General features: G+C 42.1%; 2 protein-coding genes across 3 annotated transcripts; both read left to right on the plus strand.

Annotated features, from left to right (window-relative positions):
- Positions 1-259: 259 nt before the first annotated feature.
- Positions 260-7,454, plus strand: AFG2B (AAA ATPase AFG2B). Its single transcript, XM_009940291.2, has 8 exons — positions 260-1,429; positions 2,488-2,673; positions 3,990-4,148; positions 4,678-4,887; positions 5,300-5,527; positions 5,636-5,770; positions 6,445-6,570; positions 7,245-7,454. The coding sequence occupies exons 1-8, from the start codon at positions 353-355 to the stop codon at positions 7,395-7,397; spliced, it is 2,274 nt and encodes a 757-aa protein (XP_009938593.2). The 5' UTR covers positions 260-352; the 3' UTR covers positions 7,398-7,454.
- Positions 7,455-9,361: 1,907 nt separating this feature from the next.
- On the plus strand, positions 9,362-14,950 carry COXFA4L3 (cytochrome c oxidase associated subunit FA4L3). Of its 2 annotated transcripts, XM_075432160.1 has the most exons (6): positions 9,362-9,441; positions 9,518-9,578; positions 9,804-9,892; positions 10,687-10,747; positions 11,419-11,510; positions 12,873-14,950. In XM_075432160.1, the coding sequence occupies exons 2-5, from the start codon at positions 9,537-9,539 to the stop codon at positions 11,485-11,487; spliced, it is 261 nt and encodes an 86-aa protein (XP_075288275.1). In that variant the 5' UTR covers positions 9,362-9,441; positions 9,518-9,536; the 3' UTR covers positions 11,488-11,510; positions 12,873-14,950. The 2 variants fall into 2 exon arrangements, with proteins under 2 accessions (XP_075288275.1, XP_075288274.1); XM_075432159.1 differs by having other exon boundaries at positions 11,419-14,950.
- Positions 14,951-18,861: the final 3,911 nt, after the last annotated feature.

Below are 18,861 nucleotides of genomic sequence, written 5' to 3' on the forward strand. Positions count from 1 at the left end.
CTCACAGGCAGCGCGTTCCCGCCCCTCCGAGCGCAGCGCCCTCCGCGGCGGCAGAGGCGGGAGCGTGAGGGCAGGTGCCGGCCCGCCCCGCCCGGCTGGGCGCGCGTCATACCAGTGCGCGTGCTCCGCTGCGGCGCATGCGCGGAAGGCGCCGCGGCCGCCTGTCAGCGCGGGAGGGGCCCGGTCCCGGCCGGCTGGGCTGTGGGGGTGGGAGCGGCGGGCGGGCGCGGTGGGCCTGGCGGGTCTGAGGCCCGCGGGCGGCGAGGCGGGGTGAGTAAGGAGCCGGCCGGGGCCGCGCAGCGGAGGGGGCTTGTTGACCTCTCTCGCGGGGGGAGCGCCGCGCCAGTCCGCGATGGAGGCGGCAGCCTTAAAGCTGCTGCTGCTGGACCCGGGAGATGAAGGCACCCAGAGGTGCAGGATCGGGCCCGCCGCCTTCTCCTTCCTGGGAGCCAGGGTGGGCGCCCCGCTGAGGGTCTCGCTGCCGACCGGCAGCTGCTTGTGCACGGCGTGGCCCAGGCACGATTTGGCGGACGGGTACCTGCAGGTGGACCTGAGCTGCAGCACCGCGGGTGTGACTGCGCGGGACCTGCGGGGCCTCACGCTGGGTCTCGGCCAGCTGGAGCTCCTGGCGCATCGCCGGCTGAAAAAGGCGACAGTGAGAGTGGTCCTGAAGAGCTCCGCGCTGAAGAAGTCGACTCCCAAAGCAGTGTTGCAGGAGGTGATCAGAGAACTGCTGAGAAACGTTTATGTTGCGCTTCGTTACGTCGTTACTGTTGCCCCAAAGCTCAAAAACCCAGTGGTGTATATTGAAATACTGTCTGTAGACCCATTGACGGATGAAGCCGGACTGATAACCCCCCAAACAAGCATAAAGATTAAGGAGGTGGTCACTCTTGAATGGTACAGAGGTTTATCAGAAGACAAAGCAAAAACTTCAATCGCGGGACTAGATGATGTGGAAAAGTCTTTGAAAGAAATGATCGATCTGCCTTTCCGCTTTCCAAAAACTTTTAAGAAGCTAGGGCTTTCTGTCCCTAGGGGAGTGCTGTTGATCGGCCCCCCGGGGGTAGGGAAAACTCTTATGGTACGGGCAGTAGCAAAAGAAGTGGGTGCATATCTGTTTTGCATCAGTGGCCCAGCCCTGTATGGCTCAAGACCAGGAGAAAGTGAAGAGAACTTGCGAAGAGTCTTTGAAAAGGGCAGGGAAATGTCGTACGAAGGCCCGACCATTCTCTTTATTGATGAAGTTGACTCTCTGTGCCCGAAGCGAGGAAGTTCAAACAGTGCTCCTGAAGATCGTATCGTTGCTCAGTTGCTAACACTACTGGATGGTGTGGGTAGTGAGGGTAAGATGGTCGTTATGGCAGCAACAAACAGGCCTGATGCCATAGACCCCGCACTGAGGAGACCAGGCAGATTTGACAGAGAGGTAAGCAGACCCTGTTATTCATACACTCTCTTTTTTTCTTTCTTTTTTGAGGTGGATGAGGTGGAGCAGGGGGCAGTTAATAATTTTTTTTTAAAATGCCTACTAACCCTGTTTCATATTGGGATTCTACGGGCTTGAGACATGCGTCTGGTTTCTTTAGTTTCCTGCAGCTTGGGTAAGGTTGGGAGGACATTTTACTTAGGAAACTATGAGCTCCAAATACTTGAAAATGGAAGAGTCTTATGTTTCTTTGTCATAAAGATATAGACCTGTTCTTGAGGGTTTTTTCTTACAGATTCTTAGCATTACAGACTTAGATTTTTCTCTTTTAAATCCCAGGTTGAAGATTGTACATCTCTCCTGAAAAGTTTATTGTGACAGGGAACTAGTAACCTGCTGTGTCAAAAATTCTATTCAGATTTCAGTAACAGAGGCTAGGTCTACTCTGGAAAACTTCTGCTAGCCTGATGGTCAAAAGAAGGAAGAACACATGCAGTTACACAGTGCGCAGTGGTTTTGTTTGTATTATTTATTTTGCTGGCTAACTGCACTCCTGGGTCATCCAGTTTGGTCAAGTTCTTTTATGCTTTCGCAGTTATAATTTTTTTTATTTTCCAGGATTTATAGGTTGTTGAGGTATATTTTATGGCAGTATTTTACCAGGTTTTTAATAATGTGTGTTTATATAATTCATTTTTTTTTCTTTTGGATTAATCCAATTCAGCCCTTGTAATGCAAGGAAATTATTATTTCAGTGTTATGTCATGTTGAAATTACCTTAAAATAGGACTTGACGGGCACCAGCTGACAGTGTCTTATGAACAACTGTTTATACAAACATTGTTCACTTGAAAAGTAAGTGTAAATGAAGGGTACTTTAAATATTTGTTATTTGTGTAGTGCTGCTAGTAAGTTTCTTGTAAAATTCTTCAGTTGCATTATAAGCATGTACAACTCTTCAGTAAGCAATATAAAGCAGAGACAAACTTAGCTCTATAAAATAAGAGGAATATAGCAAAATACCTACTTAAAATTTTTGCTTCTTGTATTTTGTTTAGGTGATTATTGGGACACCAACACTTATGCAAAGAAGATCTATCCTGCAGTTGCTTACATCTAGTATGCCGATTTCTGCAGACATTGATTTGGTTAAACTGGCAGAAATGACAACTGGGTATGTTGGAGCTGACCTTACAGCACTCTGCAGAGAAGCTGCTATGCAGGCTGTGTTCCACAGCTCTTTGGTATGGTTGCAAATTAGTCAAGAAGAATGTCGTTAATAGTATGTACTACCCTTTCCTCATTAATACTCTGCTTTGCTTGAAAAGCTCAACAAGTTGAAGAACTCACAGATTAAAATACTGAAAATTACCAAGTGTGTTGTAAACACAAATATGCCATTTTGCTAGTCCTTTCAATTCTCACCTGAAAAGTTTGTTTGCTCCTTTTTGGATGAGAAGCTTTGCCAAAAGTTTTTATGCTCATCCCGATCATTTTAGGATTGTGCAAAGCAGAGATTTTTGTTGTCTTTGGCAGACTAAACTGTAATGTCCACCAGAGCTCTCTTGACGCTATCAACGATTTAGAATTCTGCTTCTTAATAATAACTGCAAATTAAAGTTTAGGTTGACACATAAATATATAACTGCTAGTGATAATATCTGTTATTTGCGTTGTATGGCTGGATGCAACATTGTTACAGAGACAAGGTGTAAAATGGCCCAGCGTGCAGAAATGTAACTTCTTTGATATTATAGATATGGAATTAGAAAACTGCTGTTTCTTAGTGTTTTTTCTATCTGTTCTGTCTTTTACAAGAATTGTGAGGTATATGTTTGCTGTAGTTTTTAATCTGGAATGGTTGAGCAGAAGTTTAAAGCCAAATCTGCAATATTTCCAGAGTTAGAGCATCTACAGAGAGTAGTAGAACCCTCTGTCTTCACTCAGGTGTAAAAAGCATAGAGCATCATATTTCTACAACTTTCATCTCCTCCAGATACCTTACAAATATTAAAAATAATAATTTGAGTCTGGTATCCCAGAAAGAAATACATGGACAAATGAAAATAATGAAGAATAAATAGATGGCCTGTTTGTCTTGAGAACTGCAAGCTCCTTTGCAAAATACATCTTAGTTCTGTTACTGCATCTGTAGTTTAATAATGGTGTTTTCAGTATGTGGTGAAAATGCATGTTAGAACGTTTGTATTTACATTCAAGAGAATCTAGGAATTGGTGTGTAGTAACCGTGAAACTAGCAACCATTTGATGTAGCAGATCACTGTTTAATGGAGCTATAATTGGGGGAAAAACAATAGTATTATTTGAAATATTGACTTGTGTTAAAATTGTTTTTTCCTCTATAAAAACTTGCCATTAAAGAGATTATATTATGCTTTGTGTTACATCTTTGTGTCTGCAGTGCTTAAGCTTGTTAGGGCAGCAATTTGCTTCTTTATTAGTTGCACCTGGCCTTTTGTGAAATGTTTTACATACTAATGCCGCATTATAAGTTATTATGTAAAAATATTGTTAATATGCTTTATATGGGTTTCTCCAGGATTCAACTGAAATGGTGATTAACAGCGCAGATTTCCAAGAAGCTTTTAAAAAAATTCAACCATCCTCTTTTCGAAGTGCGATTGGACTAACAGAGTGTAAACCTGTCACTTGGGAGAAAATTGGTGGTCTTGAAGATGTGAAATTGAAGTTAAAACAGGTAACATATAAAATACATTTAGATAAACAGCGAGTTTCTAATAGCCATGTCCTCTGAGGTGTTTGGTATCTTACATTACAGAAATTAATTCTCTTGCAAATTTCCTGATTATAAATTGTATTTTAAACATTTCTTTGTGCTACATGAAGTCGTTACAATGTTTGTGAGTTAGAAATTTTCTGGTCGCAAGATGTCACCACCAACCATAATATCATGGGAAAAATTAGCATGTTTTCCAGTGGCTGAAAAACACTTAATTTGCAGCCAGGTAATTTGTCCGTTCCTGAATTTGTAGCCAGAAATGGCTCTTGCACATAATCTCTCAAGGATTGCCTTTTACTCTGCTTGAGATGGAGAGGAAACTTTAAGGAGGGGGGCATTGTATGAAGGAAGACCAATCTGGTATTCTCCGATTTCAAATTCATGTTTGTACCAAGGAGAGGAAATAATGTGCTCAGCAATTTTATTGATTGCCTATGAACTCTAGTTTCATTACTAAGAATTTCACCTCATTTTTGTGTATTGACAGAGTATTGAGTGGCCTATGAAATTTCCTCAGGCGTTTGCTAGGATGGGCCTGTCTCATCCGAAGGGTATTCTTCTCTATGGGCCATCAGGGTGTGCCAAAACCACGCTGGTGAAGGCTGTGGCCACGAGCTGTCACTGTTCCTTTCTCTCTGTAAGTGGTGCTGACCTTTTCTCACCTTACGTTGGAGATTCAGAGAAGATTTTGTCTCAGGTACAGCTTTTAATTTGTGTAAGGGCTATAGGTTTTTTTTGCTTGATTTTTGCAAAGTATTGGTTAGGCCTAAATTTTGTTGTTGAAAACATGATAGCTAAAGCTCTCATCTGATTATTAAATAGAAATGGTACAGATTCACATTTATATAAACTAGGAATTTAGCCCTAAAACGATACCAGTTTTAAACTTTGAAAGTATTTCTACCCTTTTGTTTTCAGTTCACTGAAGAATTTAAATAAGAAGCAGAATTTGCCTATAATAAACGTAAGCCAGAATGGCTTTCCTGAGTCTTTATGAATGTGTCTTTCAAGTTAAGTAAGCAAAATACAGACTATATGTAAATAGGTGTTTTCACCTTACCTGATAGAATGTACGTATTAACATTTTGCTTTATTCGTAAAAATAAAAGGTTTTTCGCCAAGCAAGAGCAAATACTCCAGCAATAATATTCCTAGATGAGATTGATTCTATCTTGGGATCTCGGTCACACTGCAAAACTGGCTGTGGTGTCTCAGAGCGGGTTCTTTCTGCTCTTCTCAACGAGTTGGATGGTATTGGGCTGAAAGTCACAGAAAGAAGAGGAAGCAAACTACAGCTTGAGGGTCAATGTCAAGAACAAAGTGATGAGGAAAGAAAGGTATTTATGGTCCCTCTTCTATATAGGAAGAATGATAAATGTTGTACAGTTGTTCCATTAATATCTTAACCTTGTTGCACTAATTTGTTTATATCATCTCTTATTCAGCTAGAGTTGCAGGAAATTTTTAACAAAGACTTCATGGTCGTTGCTGCAACAAATAGACCAGATATGTTGGATGATGCCTTATTGCGTCCTGGAAGGCTAGACAAGGTGATCTATATTCCACCTCCAGATCTGAAGGTGATGTATTACAAATCCATGTGTGGCTCTAAATAGAGAGATATTAGTTGCCAGCGTACTTTAAGAGCAAAGAGGACATATTTCTATAATGTATATAATAATTGATGGATGATTCACTGAAGATCAGTCACCAAACTCAAGGTGCAATGAAGAAGTTTAAAAAGGAATAATTATATTTGTAATTTAAACACCAGTAACATTTTAACTGGTGTGTGTAGTTATACTGTTGCATATAGAAAATAGACAAAATCTGGAATTTACAAATTCAAGCTGCAGTTTAGGAAGTACCATAGCAAGTTGACGGTCCTTGCTTCAAATCGTTCTTGTGCCCTGTTCCCAAGGGTAGTGTAGCTACTTGTCCTGAGCTTCCCCCCCAGAAAAAAAGAGTTAACCCAAAGCAGACCAAATATGGAACCTTCAGTCTAAAATACTGTGTTTTCATGAATTAATGAGTAACTGTGAATAACAGACTTTAATATATGAGCTAATACTTACTCTTATGGTTATCTCCATTAACAGCATTTTATTCACTCTTCCACCAAAAATGTGTTTTGGTTTTGGTACTCTTCTGGATTTTCCTTAGTTCTAGTTTCAAATTTTGTACTGCTTTGGAGAGGGATTAATTACTTGTTTGTTTGGTTGTGTTTTCTTATATACTGTGGACCAACTTACAGGGAAGGCTTTCCATTTTGAAAATCTGCACAGAAAAATTTCCCTTAGATACTGATGTGTCATTACAAGATGTGGCAGTCCTAACAGACCTCTTCTCTGGAGCTGATATTGAAAATCTGTGCAAGGAGGTAAGAAATAGTCATGGCTAATCTGTGAAATAAACTGTAAATCAAACCTTTCAGTGAAAAAAGAGAGCTAATTCATAGATGTTACCAAGCCATCTGCAGTACGGATTCTTTCACAGTTTGTAATGATAATATAAAGAGAAGGAGTAAAACAGGAGAACTGAACAAGGGTTAATTCTTTAAATTAAAAAGCCAAATAAGAATAAAGGCTTTCTGTGATAATTCACTAGAAGTTAAGGAACTGTACTACCCTTTGTTTCACGTAGCCCTCTCTAAACCAAGCTCACATGCGGACGAATTGTGTTCTGTGTACTGCAAGCCGCTGCAGCATTTTTAGCTGAAATTAGCATGTACTGTCAAGGCTAGAGAGAAGAAAATTGAGAAGTCCATAAGTATTTGAGGTAAGTTAGAACAAAGAGAGAAGACTAGGAAGAAAATTCAAATATGTAGGTGATCAAGGATATATTGTCTAATCTGGACAAAAAAGGGAATGAAAAAGTTACAGTAATCTTCTTTGAAGTTTATTGTTAAATAACCATAAGTTATAGAATACTGTTTTCAGATGCTTTACCTAAACTGTAATGTAAAATATTTTAGAATGCTTACAATAACTTGTGTACAACTTGGAGCATGATAAGCACTTCAAGTTGTTTCTTTTTTTTCTTTTTCTTTTAAAGGCTGCTTTGTTGGCATTGCAAGAGAATGGGCTTGAAGCAACTGCCGTAAAACATGAGCATTTTGTAAAATCATTGAAGACTGTTAAACCATCTTTAAATGTAAAAGACTTGGAATTTTATGAAAAATTTTATAAGCACGAATTAGCCTCTTGAATCAAAAAGGAGTGATGTGGCATAGGTATTTTTAAATATATTACAAATACTTTTCAATGTCTTGTGTGTCTCCTGCTTTTTAATATTATACTTACTGTAGTTTTCAGTTTGTATGAAACACAGTAAAATTTCACTTGTGAAAAATCTGTGATCTCAGTAATGAAGAATAAATTAAAATCTGTTTTCTTTGGCTAGGTTTCCATCTGATGAAACGAGTAATTGAGATACTTAGATAAAGCACTGGGTACAGCTTACTGTTACTGTAGATTTCCTCGTTTTCAGTATAAATGCTGGCATAATAAGAATATTTAATTTAAAATGTATTGTGAATTCTCCAAAGGACAGTGAATATTTAAAATAGAAAAGCTTTCAGAGTGTTAAATAGGAGGAAGGAAGTCCCATACTATATAAAATGTAAGGTGCTCTATAAGTGCGTACCTACAGTCTTGCTTTCATACAAGCAGATTCCAAAATACAGTGGCAGCAAAAAGGCTGTCAGTGCTTGATACGTTGTTGTAAGTTTTAGAGTCTGGGTTTTTTGAAGTAATTTTAGATCAGTTACTGCTTACTGTACAAACATTTGGGTAGAGTAAGCAGATATTAAGTAAGTCTGTAATTAATTCAAACCATAATAGAAGGGAGTTTGCTTCGTAATGGTTTCTGCAGATTTCTTTTCCTCGCCCAACCATTCTTTGTCAATATATTTTTGTAGGTCGCCTTACAAAGTACACGGATATATTGGAAATTGTTACTACATGTGTGCAAGTGTGCATTTTAACTTACAAGGGTAGGAAGTTTTTAATTATTTTCTGCTTTTCCCCATGAAAATGTTTGTGAACAAAATACTCCACTGTCAATGGTAGTTTCTTATTTCAGCTGAGGTTCTTGAGTTATATAAACCCATCAACGAATCTTTTTTTCTCATAATGGGGATGCTAGGGACTGCACTGCAGTGTGGTTTACAGTGAGAGAGATCACAAAGGGAAGTTGCAAGGCAGTTAGCGACTGTGGAGAGCGAAGGGGAATAGTAGAAGCCATTGTAACTTAGGAAAGGGTTCCAATGTAAATGACTGTCTTACAGCCTGGTGGCTCTGCTCACCATTTCCAAAGGAAGGACCATCCTGCTGCTTTATTGCTGGCAACAAGTAGGCCAATGCCACTGAATTTCCTAAACATCCAAAGGTTTCTCAGCAGCAGTGCGGGAGATAAAGTATGAAAACCTTCAAGGTTCCTCTGTTCTGCTTTCCAGTGTTTGGGAGTGTTGCTTTAGAATTGCCAGACCCGAAAGTTGTTGGGACAGCAAAACACTGTCGGCTCCTTCCTTTCAACAATGCTGCGGCTTCACTTCTGTACTCGCTCCCTAGAAGGACCAACAGTTATTGTGCCATGTCGTGTCCCCTCCTCGCTGCGGGGAGTCGGCGGAGCATGCGGCAAAGGCGACCTCTCCTTCCTCTGACTCCATTGCGGTGGGCCAGGTGGAGGGGGAGAAACAGATCGCCAGGGGTAGCCTGCCCCGGTAGGAGCTGTTTGCAGATGGGGTGCTGGGAAGGGATGGGAGCTGCGCGTCACAGGAGGGTGGTGAGAGCCTGGGCCAGGGTTGAGCTTTTGTTGCAGCAGAGGAAGAGCGGCAGCGGGCTGCTGTGTCGGTCACTGCACGCTGTGCAAGAGGCAGGCCAGGGCCTTGCCTGTGCGTTTGCCTGGGTGCGCTCTCCTGCAGGCAGCTGCCCGGAGCAGGGGCAGAGCAGACGACCAAGCGGAGATGGAGAAGCAGGGCTCGAGCCGTGCAGTAACGGAGCTGCGGGAGAGACCGCGCTGCCGCCAGGCGGCGCCGTGTGGAGGCCGAGCTCCTCGGCGCGCTGGCTGCGCGTGCCCGCCGGGGGGCGTCCTCGCCCCCCCCAGCGGGGCGCCGCGCGGTGCGGTGCGGCCGCGTGCCTCGGGGCAGAGCCGGCCGTGGCGGGCGTGGCCGGGCGGATATAACGGGGCAGCGCACGGCCCGCCCCCGGTGCCCCTGGGCAGCGTTGCCGGTCCTTCTCCGCTCCGCCAGGTAACGGCGGCGCTGCGCCCCCTGCCCCGGGTCCCTCCCGGCCCGGGGCGCGCTAACGGCGAACCGTTCGTTCCAGGTCCGCAGCCGCCGCGAGGATGAGCACGAGCTTCTTCCAGATCCTGAAAACGAAGAAAGAAGTAAGTGCGCCCGCGGCGCCGGCTGCGAGACCGTCCCTCCGGCGAGCCGCGGCCGCCCGACCGCCGGCGCCTGGCGGGGGAAGCGCCGGGCTGGCGTGCGCGCTCCGACGCTGAGGCGGCGCGCGCGGCGGTGCGGGAGCAACGTGCGCGAGGGGCGATCGCCGTCTGCGGCGCGAGGCCCTGCGCGCGGGGCTGAGGCGCCGCTCCCCCTTTGATCTCTTCCAGCTCATTCCCCTGGTGGGGGTCGTGTCCTTCGCAGCGGTCGGCGCGCTCGCCTTTTCTGCCTATTCCCTCTTCAGCAAGTCCGATGTGATGTAAGCAAAATGCTCCCTGCTCGAGCGCACCCTCGCCGCCTTCGCTCCGCGGACGCGTTTGACCATCGCGTTTTGCACCACCAGCAACAAAAAAATTGCCACGTGGGTGTTCCAGGCTGCTGGTAACGACTAAGATATCTGCAGACTGCAAACACCAAAGAAATTAATTAATTTGGAGCGTCGTCCAAGTTATTTCCTAACTTTTTGATTTAGTGGATTATAATTTTTTCTTGGCTTTAGGTCTACTAGGTTTTAAATGTTCTTACAAAGAATTTCAAGTAATCAGATAGGTAGATGACATGCAGATATGTTGCAGCCAGAGTATTGACTCGTATATGAAGAGCAGCATTTGATAATAGGAACTTACAATAAGTTAATATTTTAATGGCTTCACTAGTAATTGGAGCTAAGTCCTCTACTCTTTAAGCTTTTCAGAATTTTTATATTTATTTAAAGTGATTGGAATAGACATTGTAGCTGTCAGGGTAAGAATCCTCTTACTTTTTCTCCGTGTCTCTTCAGTTTTGATATTTCAGCTTGCTCCCCTTACGATAACACATTATACTTGAACAATGTGGGCTTGTTCGGTGCTTTGGAAGCTGCAAATAAAGTAAGCCATCATTGATTCCTACTAAGAATTTAAAACAGAAGTGCCCAAACCCGTAAACTTGTGTTTCAGGGAACTACTTACTTATGTGAATACTTTACTGACAATAGACTGCTCATATAAGAAAAATGTATGCAAGGTCACACCCTGAAACATAGTACCTGTTTTTCTTTATCTTCTTTTAAAGCATTAACAAGAGTGGCAATCCAGAACCGTGGGAAACTATTGATCCTACCCAGCCTCAGAAGGTAATTTGTACAAGTAATATAGTCAGTACAAATAGTATATATTTCCAATACAATTGTTAACTTTATTTAAGTGTGTAAGAACTAGCAAAATACTAATGAGGAAAAACGTAAAGCTGACAAACATCTATTTTGAAGTAGAACTACTTAATTCATTATTTTATGTAAACTATCTTCCTTGTGTTACTTAATGATAGGGATTCAGCTATCACATTCTAGGTCTGACTCTGAATTTATGGCGTACTTCTCGTTGGTGTGTCCCATCCCCCACAACATCCATTTACTCAATTCCATTGAGAACAGTGGAAATTCGGACTATAGAGGAAATGCTGTTTACCCTTCACTCGTTCCTGAATTACAAAATTGACTAAGAATGTTTTTGAGTACTGCAGCCTGAAGGAAAAAAAAAAATCTTAGTTTAGTAGAGCATCTAGGGTAAGGAAAAATAAAATTATTTTACATCATTACTTATTTAATATCCAAGTTATTTTGTTGAATTATTAAATATGTCATCTGTTGCTACTTTTGCTTACTTCTGAAAGGACGATGTAAAGCTGCTAGAAATCCTTCTTCACCAATGAGTTGATGTGTGATACGGGGAGGGGTGGGAGTGGAGTAAATGCTTACTGGGGTTTTGCTAATTTCTTTTGTATTTTCCTTTGAATTTCTTCTAGCTATTAACAATCCATCAGAAATGGAAACCTATAGAAGAGCTGGAAAATGTCAGAAAGCTTACGAAGTGACAAGTTTCTGTTGCCTCAAAAAGGTACCCTATGAATCTAGTGGAATCACTTCTGCACAAACTTGACTACTGAAATCAGTGTGCGGAAATGCTTCTGCTACATTTTTAGGGTCTCCCTACATTTTTTGGACTCTGGATGAGAAGTTTCATGTTGCCTTAGAAGTTGGCATACAACATCCACACAGTCCAAAAATCTGTCTCAAATACTCATTTTCATTAGACATTTGACGTCAAATGTTGAATATTCATATGGTAATTATAGATGGAAGACGACTTCACACTTTTTGTAGAACTTTGTTTTTCTCAAAATACATCAATTTTGTAATTTTATATATTTTAATAAAATCTATTTTACATTTTTACAACATTCCATAGATGGAGATTATCGAAAAGACCTTCTAAATTTGAATTCCTGGTCTGTTACCTCTCTACACTGTGTTTCAATGCTGTGTGCAAACCAAATAGTCATTGTAGCCAGAGGATGTCTGTGTATGGCAACATACATGGTCGTAAAGCATACTTGCATTCTTAGATGTGACAACAATTTAAGTCAAAACTAATGTTCTGCTGGTAATACTAAAACTTACAGATGCTCTCACTTTAACCCACTGAGGAGTCCAGTAGGTTATTTAAGGGTATATTTGAGACTGCAGGATTAGAACACAAGAATTAAGCATGGCTACAAGGAAATTGGAAATGAGATAATTTCTGTTTTATTTAAATATTGTTCATGTTTAAATTTAGAAAAAGTTACTAGAATTAGGAAACTTACATTATCCAAAACTAACAACGTGATGCTAATTTCTTCTTTTTGTGCAAGGTAGTTCATGTGCACGCTCAAATGTACTGCTCAGTTAACAATATTTTTAAACATGTCTAGAGACATGCTATTAGGGACATCTGCTTTAAGAAAGAGAAAATAACAGATTAAAATCAGAAATGACTCTATGAAGAGACAGTTACTCTTTTAGCACCTGTGTTTTCTTATGGATTAGCTGTGCAAAGAATGTAATGGACAGACCCCCAGTAAATTAACGAGGCAATATACGCATCCAGTGGTAGAACGGTCTTTTGTGGATATTTTCTGTATGTGTCCCCTTCCAAGCAGCTTCACAACATATTATAGTTTCTTTTACAATGGATGTTCAGAATGCATATTGCTTTCTGTGAGAAAGAAAACAAAAGTGAAGCAACTGCTAACCGGAAAAAGTCCCCATAATTGAGTAAGAGTGAAGTACTTTAGGTTGCTGCAGCAAAGACAAAACCTAAGTTAGTAAAGTTGTCTCCTGAATTTTAAGGTAGCTTGGCTTCAGAAGCTTTAAGTTTTCTTCAGATTTATTGATGCTGAGAAAAAAAAAACATATTTTATCCTATGCTTGTGTGCAGATGCAGCTTGAATATTTGTTTATCAAGTAAGGATGACTCAGCAGCATTTATCTTTAAGAGTGAGAGGAACTACAAGGTTTCAGGGTACGTTCTTAGCTTTCATTTTAAAGAAAGACATTACAAGATGATTCGATAGCATATAACCACAAAAATCCAGTACTCTGAGAAATTAAAATTTTTAAGTATTTTGATAGAAAAATATTTCAAATATTTTCTGTAGGTTATTCTGTATTTCCATATTTTTACTGGACTGTATCAAACAAAACAAAAGTGCTATGCTTGAGATGATGCATGAATTAAATTAGTTTGTTCTTCAGTAAATCGCTTGTATGGTCTCTAAATTCTGTGTACTATGACCGAAGTATCTGCCAACATTAGGTAAATAAGCATAAGTAATTTTAATGTAGTCTTTGTACTTAACTACTTTTCAGTGGTGTCTTCTAGTAGCGTATTAAGCTGTGTGACTGCCATCAGTCACAGGTTGTTGCTTCTCGCATCCTGTGCTGAAGCATAATATCAAAGGTAATAGAATGTTTTGTGTTGTTAGCTGATCTTTTAATACACATTTGTGGGGAAGGTATTCACATAATGAGAAATCAAAATATTTTTCTGCACTTCAAAAAGATTATGAGTATTGTTAAAGTTCTTGGAATTATTTTTTGTGTTCTCAGACTGTCCCTAAAAATACTGTCTGCTGCACAGATGAGTTTTTTCTTTTAAAGTAGAGCTCACCAAGAGCAATTACTGTATTCTCCCCCCAGCAACTACTCAACACAAATCTATAAAGCAATATAAAAATTATTTCCTTGTTCTACAGACATCAGAGTTAAGACAGTAAAGGTTTAATTGGCTGAATTTTATGAGCTGACTTTTATGAGAACAATAAGACTTCCATGTCCTGTGTTATGCAAACCCATGACTTTTCATTCTGTGGAAGATAGCTGTTGAAATAGATTTAACAATGTTCTTCCTTCTCTTCATTCTGTTCTCTCCATTTTGTCTCCTACTCCATTCTGTTCTTGGTTTGGGGGGGGGGGTTAAGTGATCACTATCTGTACTCACACAGTGTAGTACTTTTCTATGGAACTGTGTCACTTCCAACTTTCATATTAAATACGAAGTTTAATTAAAATGCTCACTAGCTTGTTAGATTTTCAAATATAGGTGAGAAACCACTAGATATGTTTTTAATGGCTCTAATCACCATTAGATAATGCATCATTAGAATCTACGGTCATGCTTTTCTAATTGCAGGTGGATGATAACTTTTGTCTATTTGTAAATAGTTTTCTGGAAGAACAGAAGATTGCTTTTTGCAGTATATATACAATTATTAATTAATTACTAATTTTTCTTATCGCAATAGTTCTTAAAGGCCTTAACCACAACGATACAAGATCTACGGTTATGCAAGAGCTGTGTGGAGTTTTTCATTTAGCATGTGATAGCCCCGGTGTCAGCATTTCTGTCTGGTGTCCCATACCCCCTGCATTTCTCTACCGCAAATGCTATTAGTATAGTACTGTACTATCTAGCTACTTCCTTGGTGCGTGTGGTTTCTGTAGAAAATAGTAACTTACAGAGGGGCCTGATGCAGTCATTAAAGGAAACTGTTCATCCTGCGGTTGTCACCTGTCTCACTCAGGGCAGAGCGTTGTCCCTAGGACTAGCTATAGAAAATAAGCAAGAATAATGGGAATGGTTCACTGGATCTGCCCAATATTTGGCATTGGACATTTCCCAAAAAAGCTTTCAGATTAAACAAACATGGCCAAGCTACTCAGCACAGTTTTAATTCACTGTCCAAAGTTTTCACTGCACAGCACATCCCTGCCATATGGGCAGCACACAAGATAACGAGATTCACCTGAGACCGTAACTGAAATGGAAATTCCTCGCATTGGCGAGGAAGTGGATTCAGGGTACTGCAGTTGGCCGAGTAACTGTTGACCTTCAGGTGCTGATGCGAGGAGAGCATGGGCAGGTTGTTTGCTGAAAGCCATCTCCCAACATAAAACAGCCGTCACCACTAATTGCTCCCTTCGAAGGAAGTCCAAAGAGTGAGCAGACACCCAGTCCAAAGAGCCGTTCTCCAGTGGTGCCTCACCCTGACCAAAGATCGCACACCTTGACAGCGCGCTTCATGGAGGCTCTACCAACTCTGCTTGTGCTGCACCTTGCCCTGGTGACCAAAGGATTTTTGGTTTAATTAGCTTTTGCTTGTAGATAACCTTGCTGCGTGTATATTCTGGCCAGAGCTGTTAGCGGGGATGTAGCACCCTAGAGCAGGCGCCCCTCACACAAGACGGGGAGCCCGGGGACCGGGATGGGCCGCTGTGAGTGAAAAGCCGCAACCCAGTACCACTCCTGCCCGTGGCTGTGAGGCAGCACGAGCCGGCCGCCCCTTTCCCGCCCTCGCTGCCTCCCTCCGTGGCCTCTTGCTGCGGGGGCAGCTGGGGCGCCTTCCTTGGCACCTCACCGACACTCTGCCAGCGGCCACTGCCTCCTGTCCCGGGCATCGCTGCCAGGTCAGCCTGTGAGCCCTCAGCAGCGCTGGTGATTGCAGCAGGGAGAGGGCCAAAAACACAGGGACAAGCAAGCAAAACTCCCGCTGCAGGTTTTGTGCAGTGTCCGGTTTCCAGGTGCGTGGTGAGAGCAGCTGAGCTCCCGTTCTGTGGTGGTGTGCTGCCTCAGCATTCAGCAGTGTGCCAGGTAAAGGATTTATCTGGGTGGCCGATGAGGGACTTGTAAGAAAACTGCACCTCGGGTGCTAGGGGATGGCAGGGCTTTAACTGGTGTGGAGCTGTGTTAGCAGGGGAGAGTCCCAGAAATAATGCGTCTGGACTTCAGGCTATGGGCCACGTGCTAGCTGATGCTGCTAGTCTAGAAAATCGATTTTAAAAAGCCCTCGTCTGTGAGCAATGGGAGCACGCACAAAAGGCTTGGCTTGGTTCTGGTTTTCTCTCCAGTTAAGACTTGCAGTGCTGGGCCCCGTGCGTCACGCAGGTGCCGTGGGCCGGGGCCCTGCCGTGCCGGTGGTGCTGAGCGGTGCTGCCGGCTCGCAGCAGGCCACTGCTCTTCGGGCTGGGCATCTGCAGCCCCGCGTGCCTCAGTCGGGTCTCCTGGCCTGCGCGGGATCTGTCCATGGCTCCCGACGGAGTGGGTGGGTTGCATGGCAGCCGGTGCCAGCGAGGGCCGGGGTCGGGCTGCCCGTGGTGCCGGGCCTCCCACCAGCGCTGTGCCGGGGTGCTGGGCTTGCAGGTGCGCGCCTGTCCTGGGTGGCGGTACCATTTCTGCCGCTCTTGGCCAAGATCTGACCACGTGTGTAACGTTCCCTAAAAAGTGTTCTGTGTAAATAATTTAGACTTCATGGTGCAGTATTTTTCAGATAAAGCTAGTCACCTTTGTGACCTTGTTTCTGTAAGGTTTGTGCACGTCTGTTAAAATTCAGATGCATGTGGTTCCAGTTTTACCAGCTGTCAAGCAGTAGAAGAATCAGTCTTTTCAACCTGAAACATTTGGTCTGGACTATACTAGATTCCGGTATTACTCGCTTTCTGTCTCTCACACCCTCCTCCCTGTTTTCTACTGAAACTCCTTTTTTCCCTTGCTGACACATCTTTCCTTCTTGCCAAATCTCTTTATGTCTCACCCACCAAAACAAACACATTGGAACAACTTAAAATTTTCTTGACTTAATTTATTTCTACTGTTACTACTCTTTATTAGTACCCCTGCGCTGTGTTCTAGGAAGTTACACATGTAAGATCAGTAGATCAGAATATAATTAGGCTGGTGGTTTAAACGCAGAAATTAAGCCAAAAAAGCCCTGCTTGTAATGTTTGTCTTCCTTCTCCCTCTCCCCTGTTCTGCTTTGCTTTATTTATGCCGATGGTATTGTAACAAATGCACCATAGCGATGATTTTTTTAAAAAAGAAGAGCCTTACTAGTGATAGTAAGGATGCATAGTCCGTAAACTCTTCAAGTGGAAGTCTGTAGATTTTCTGTATGTGCATAAATAACAGCAAATACAGAAGAATTCACTTTCCATTTTGAAAAAAATGAAATAGGAATCTGGGTCATGTACATAAGCACGTATATGTCTTTCAATAAACCCACATAAAAACATTTGCAGTTTTCTTTCAGTTTGTTAACATATTAACATTATGTTGGTAGGTAGGGTCCATTCCACTGAAAGCTATCTCTTAATTATGCTACTGCAAAAAAATAAAGGCCATGTCGGCTAATAATATTATGGGAGACAGACTGTTGCTTACCCACTTCTGTCAAAATATCTTTTGAGTAAGGGCTGTTCTGTTACTGAAATTTGATTCCTCTGGTTGTTTCCTTACCAGAAAATGGCAAAATAGTTCATTCATGTTCTGTAACTCCAATCTAAAAATGGTTTGGCAGTTTTTATTCCCAAGCACTATAAATCATCGGAATTCCTGTAGCCTTGCAGACTGTGATAGTGGCAGTCCAGGCAACAGCTGTGAAACAGCTTTTTCATTAGTGTATTTTTGTTTTGAGTAAATTGGAAAACATAATTTCTTTCAGTTCAAACTCAGCCCTTGCTCAGCCAGACTTGCCGACTTCACTGACCCCAAATGTTGCTGAAGCAGGGGCAGGAGATGGTAGCTCTCAAACCTGGGACTTCATCATAGCAATTCACTTTTAAAGCAGAATTCCTTACTGAAGTGAGTGGGAATGCTGCACAGACGCTGTTGTTACCAGGTGGTGGCAAACTGAGGATCCACAGGCTCAGGAGGAAAAGTCAGTAGGATACAGCACCAATGACAGACTGTGAGGACCAGAGCTCTGTAGCAATCCAGCCAGCATTGCTTAAACGAACATACGTTAAGCGATGCAGTCACAAGGCAGAGCTGCCCACCATCCCACGTTATGGTTGCAGCTGTTCTCTGGAACTCTTGGTTTTCAAGCCACTTTCTATGGTTTTGCTCCTTTGGATGATATTTGGCATGAGACCAATCTGTTCAGTAGACCAGAGCTGGACTGCTAGTGACTGTGCGCCCAAGTTCTTCATCAGCCTTTGGTGCAGAACTATATTTGATCTTCAGAAAGGACTGATGTGTGTTGTGAGATGTAAGCGAGGAACACCCGCCTTATCACCCGGCTAGATTGTTATGCGGATTGTTAACAGCACAGTGTTTGTGAAAAGCTGGAGTTCTTCGTCTTCCCGTTTAGTACTGTAGAATAGGTGGATTTTTCATTGCAAAATTCTTGTAGGGTCAACATCATGCATTAGCAGTGCAGTTAATTTCAGCACAGTATGTGTTGTGTGCTGTATAGAGGGCAAATGGGGGTAGCTGTGGATGCAAACAGGTGAGCTGAGAGGTCAGAAAGCCACACAATTTTGAAAAACTTCTGAAGTGTAATTAAATGTGTTTAAGCTTTGAACTTTAGCAAAACTTTCTCATTCTTGATTTCCTGTTGTCTGCCATTTCTTTAATTGAAATAAATCTATTTGCAGTAGGTAGGTAACTAATAAACACCGTCCTTTACCAGACTTGATTCTGCTGCTGCACGAACAAGGAAGTAAATGCAGAAAATCCAGATTAGTTGTAATCCTCGTTAGTAACAGGAAAATCTTATCAGTTTGCCAAAGGAAAGCAAAGTCATCTACTTGTAATAAATCACTGATTCACTACATCAAAACAAAGGGAAAGCTGTTTTTCTATGAAAGCTGTTAAGAATATTTCATTTAATGATGCATCTCTCCCTCCTGCTGTAATTCTCCTGTTATGATTCAGTAAAGCCTGAATATTTTTCTTTAAATGGCTGTTAGCATTATGCTGCCAATGCTGTTAGTGTTATTAAGTGATATGTTAGCATTATGCTGCCTTTACTGTGTTTATTTTTCCTCTTGTGAAGTGATTTGAATGGAACATGCTATGGTCAGAAAACAGAATTTGGCTTAAAGACTGCAGTATCCACCTTACTCCCAAAAGCAGAAATACACAGCAAAAT

This window comes from Opisthocomus hoazin, chromosome 10 (assembly GCF_030867145.1).
Source record: "Opisthocomus hoazin isolate bOpiHoa1 chromosome 10, bOpiHoa1.hap1, whole genome shotgun sequence".
Taxonomy (NCBI): Eukaryota; Metazoa; Chordata; class Aves; order Opisthocomiformes; family Opisthocomidae; genus Opisthocomus; species Opisthocomus hoazin.

Excerpts from the sequence above, each read along its gene's own strand:
- AFG2B (XM_009940291.2), top strand. The coding sequence starts at position 353 with ATGGAGGCGGCAGCCTTAAAGCTGCTGCTGCTGGACCCGGGAGATGAA. Across the intron at positions 1,430-2,487 it reads CAGGCAGATTTGACAGAGAG|GTGATTATTGGGACACCAAC; the intron begins GTAAGCAGACCC and ends TATTTTGTTTAG. Across the intron at positions 2,674-3,989 it reads CTGTGTTCCACAGCTCTTTG|GATTCAACTGAAATGGTGAT; the intron begins GTATGGTTGCAA and ends GGGTTTCTCCAG.
- COXFA4L3 (XM_075432159.1), top strand. The coding sequence starts at position 9,537 with ATGAGCACGAGCTTCTTCCAGATCCTGAAAACGAAGAAAGAA. Across the intron at positions 9,579-9,803 it reads TCCTGAAAACGAAGAAAGAA|CTCATTCCCCTGGTGGGGGT; the intron begins GTAAGTGCGCCC and ends GATCTCTTCCAG. Across the intron at positions 10,748-11,418 it reads ATCCTACCCAGCCTCAGAAG|CTATTAACAATCCATCAGAA; the intron begins GTAATTTGTACA and ends AATTTCTTCTAG.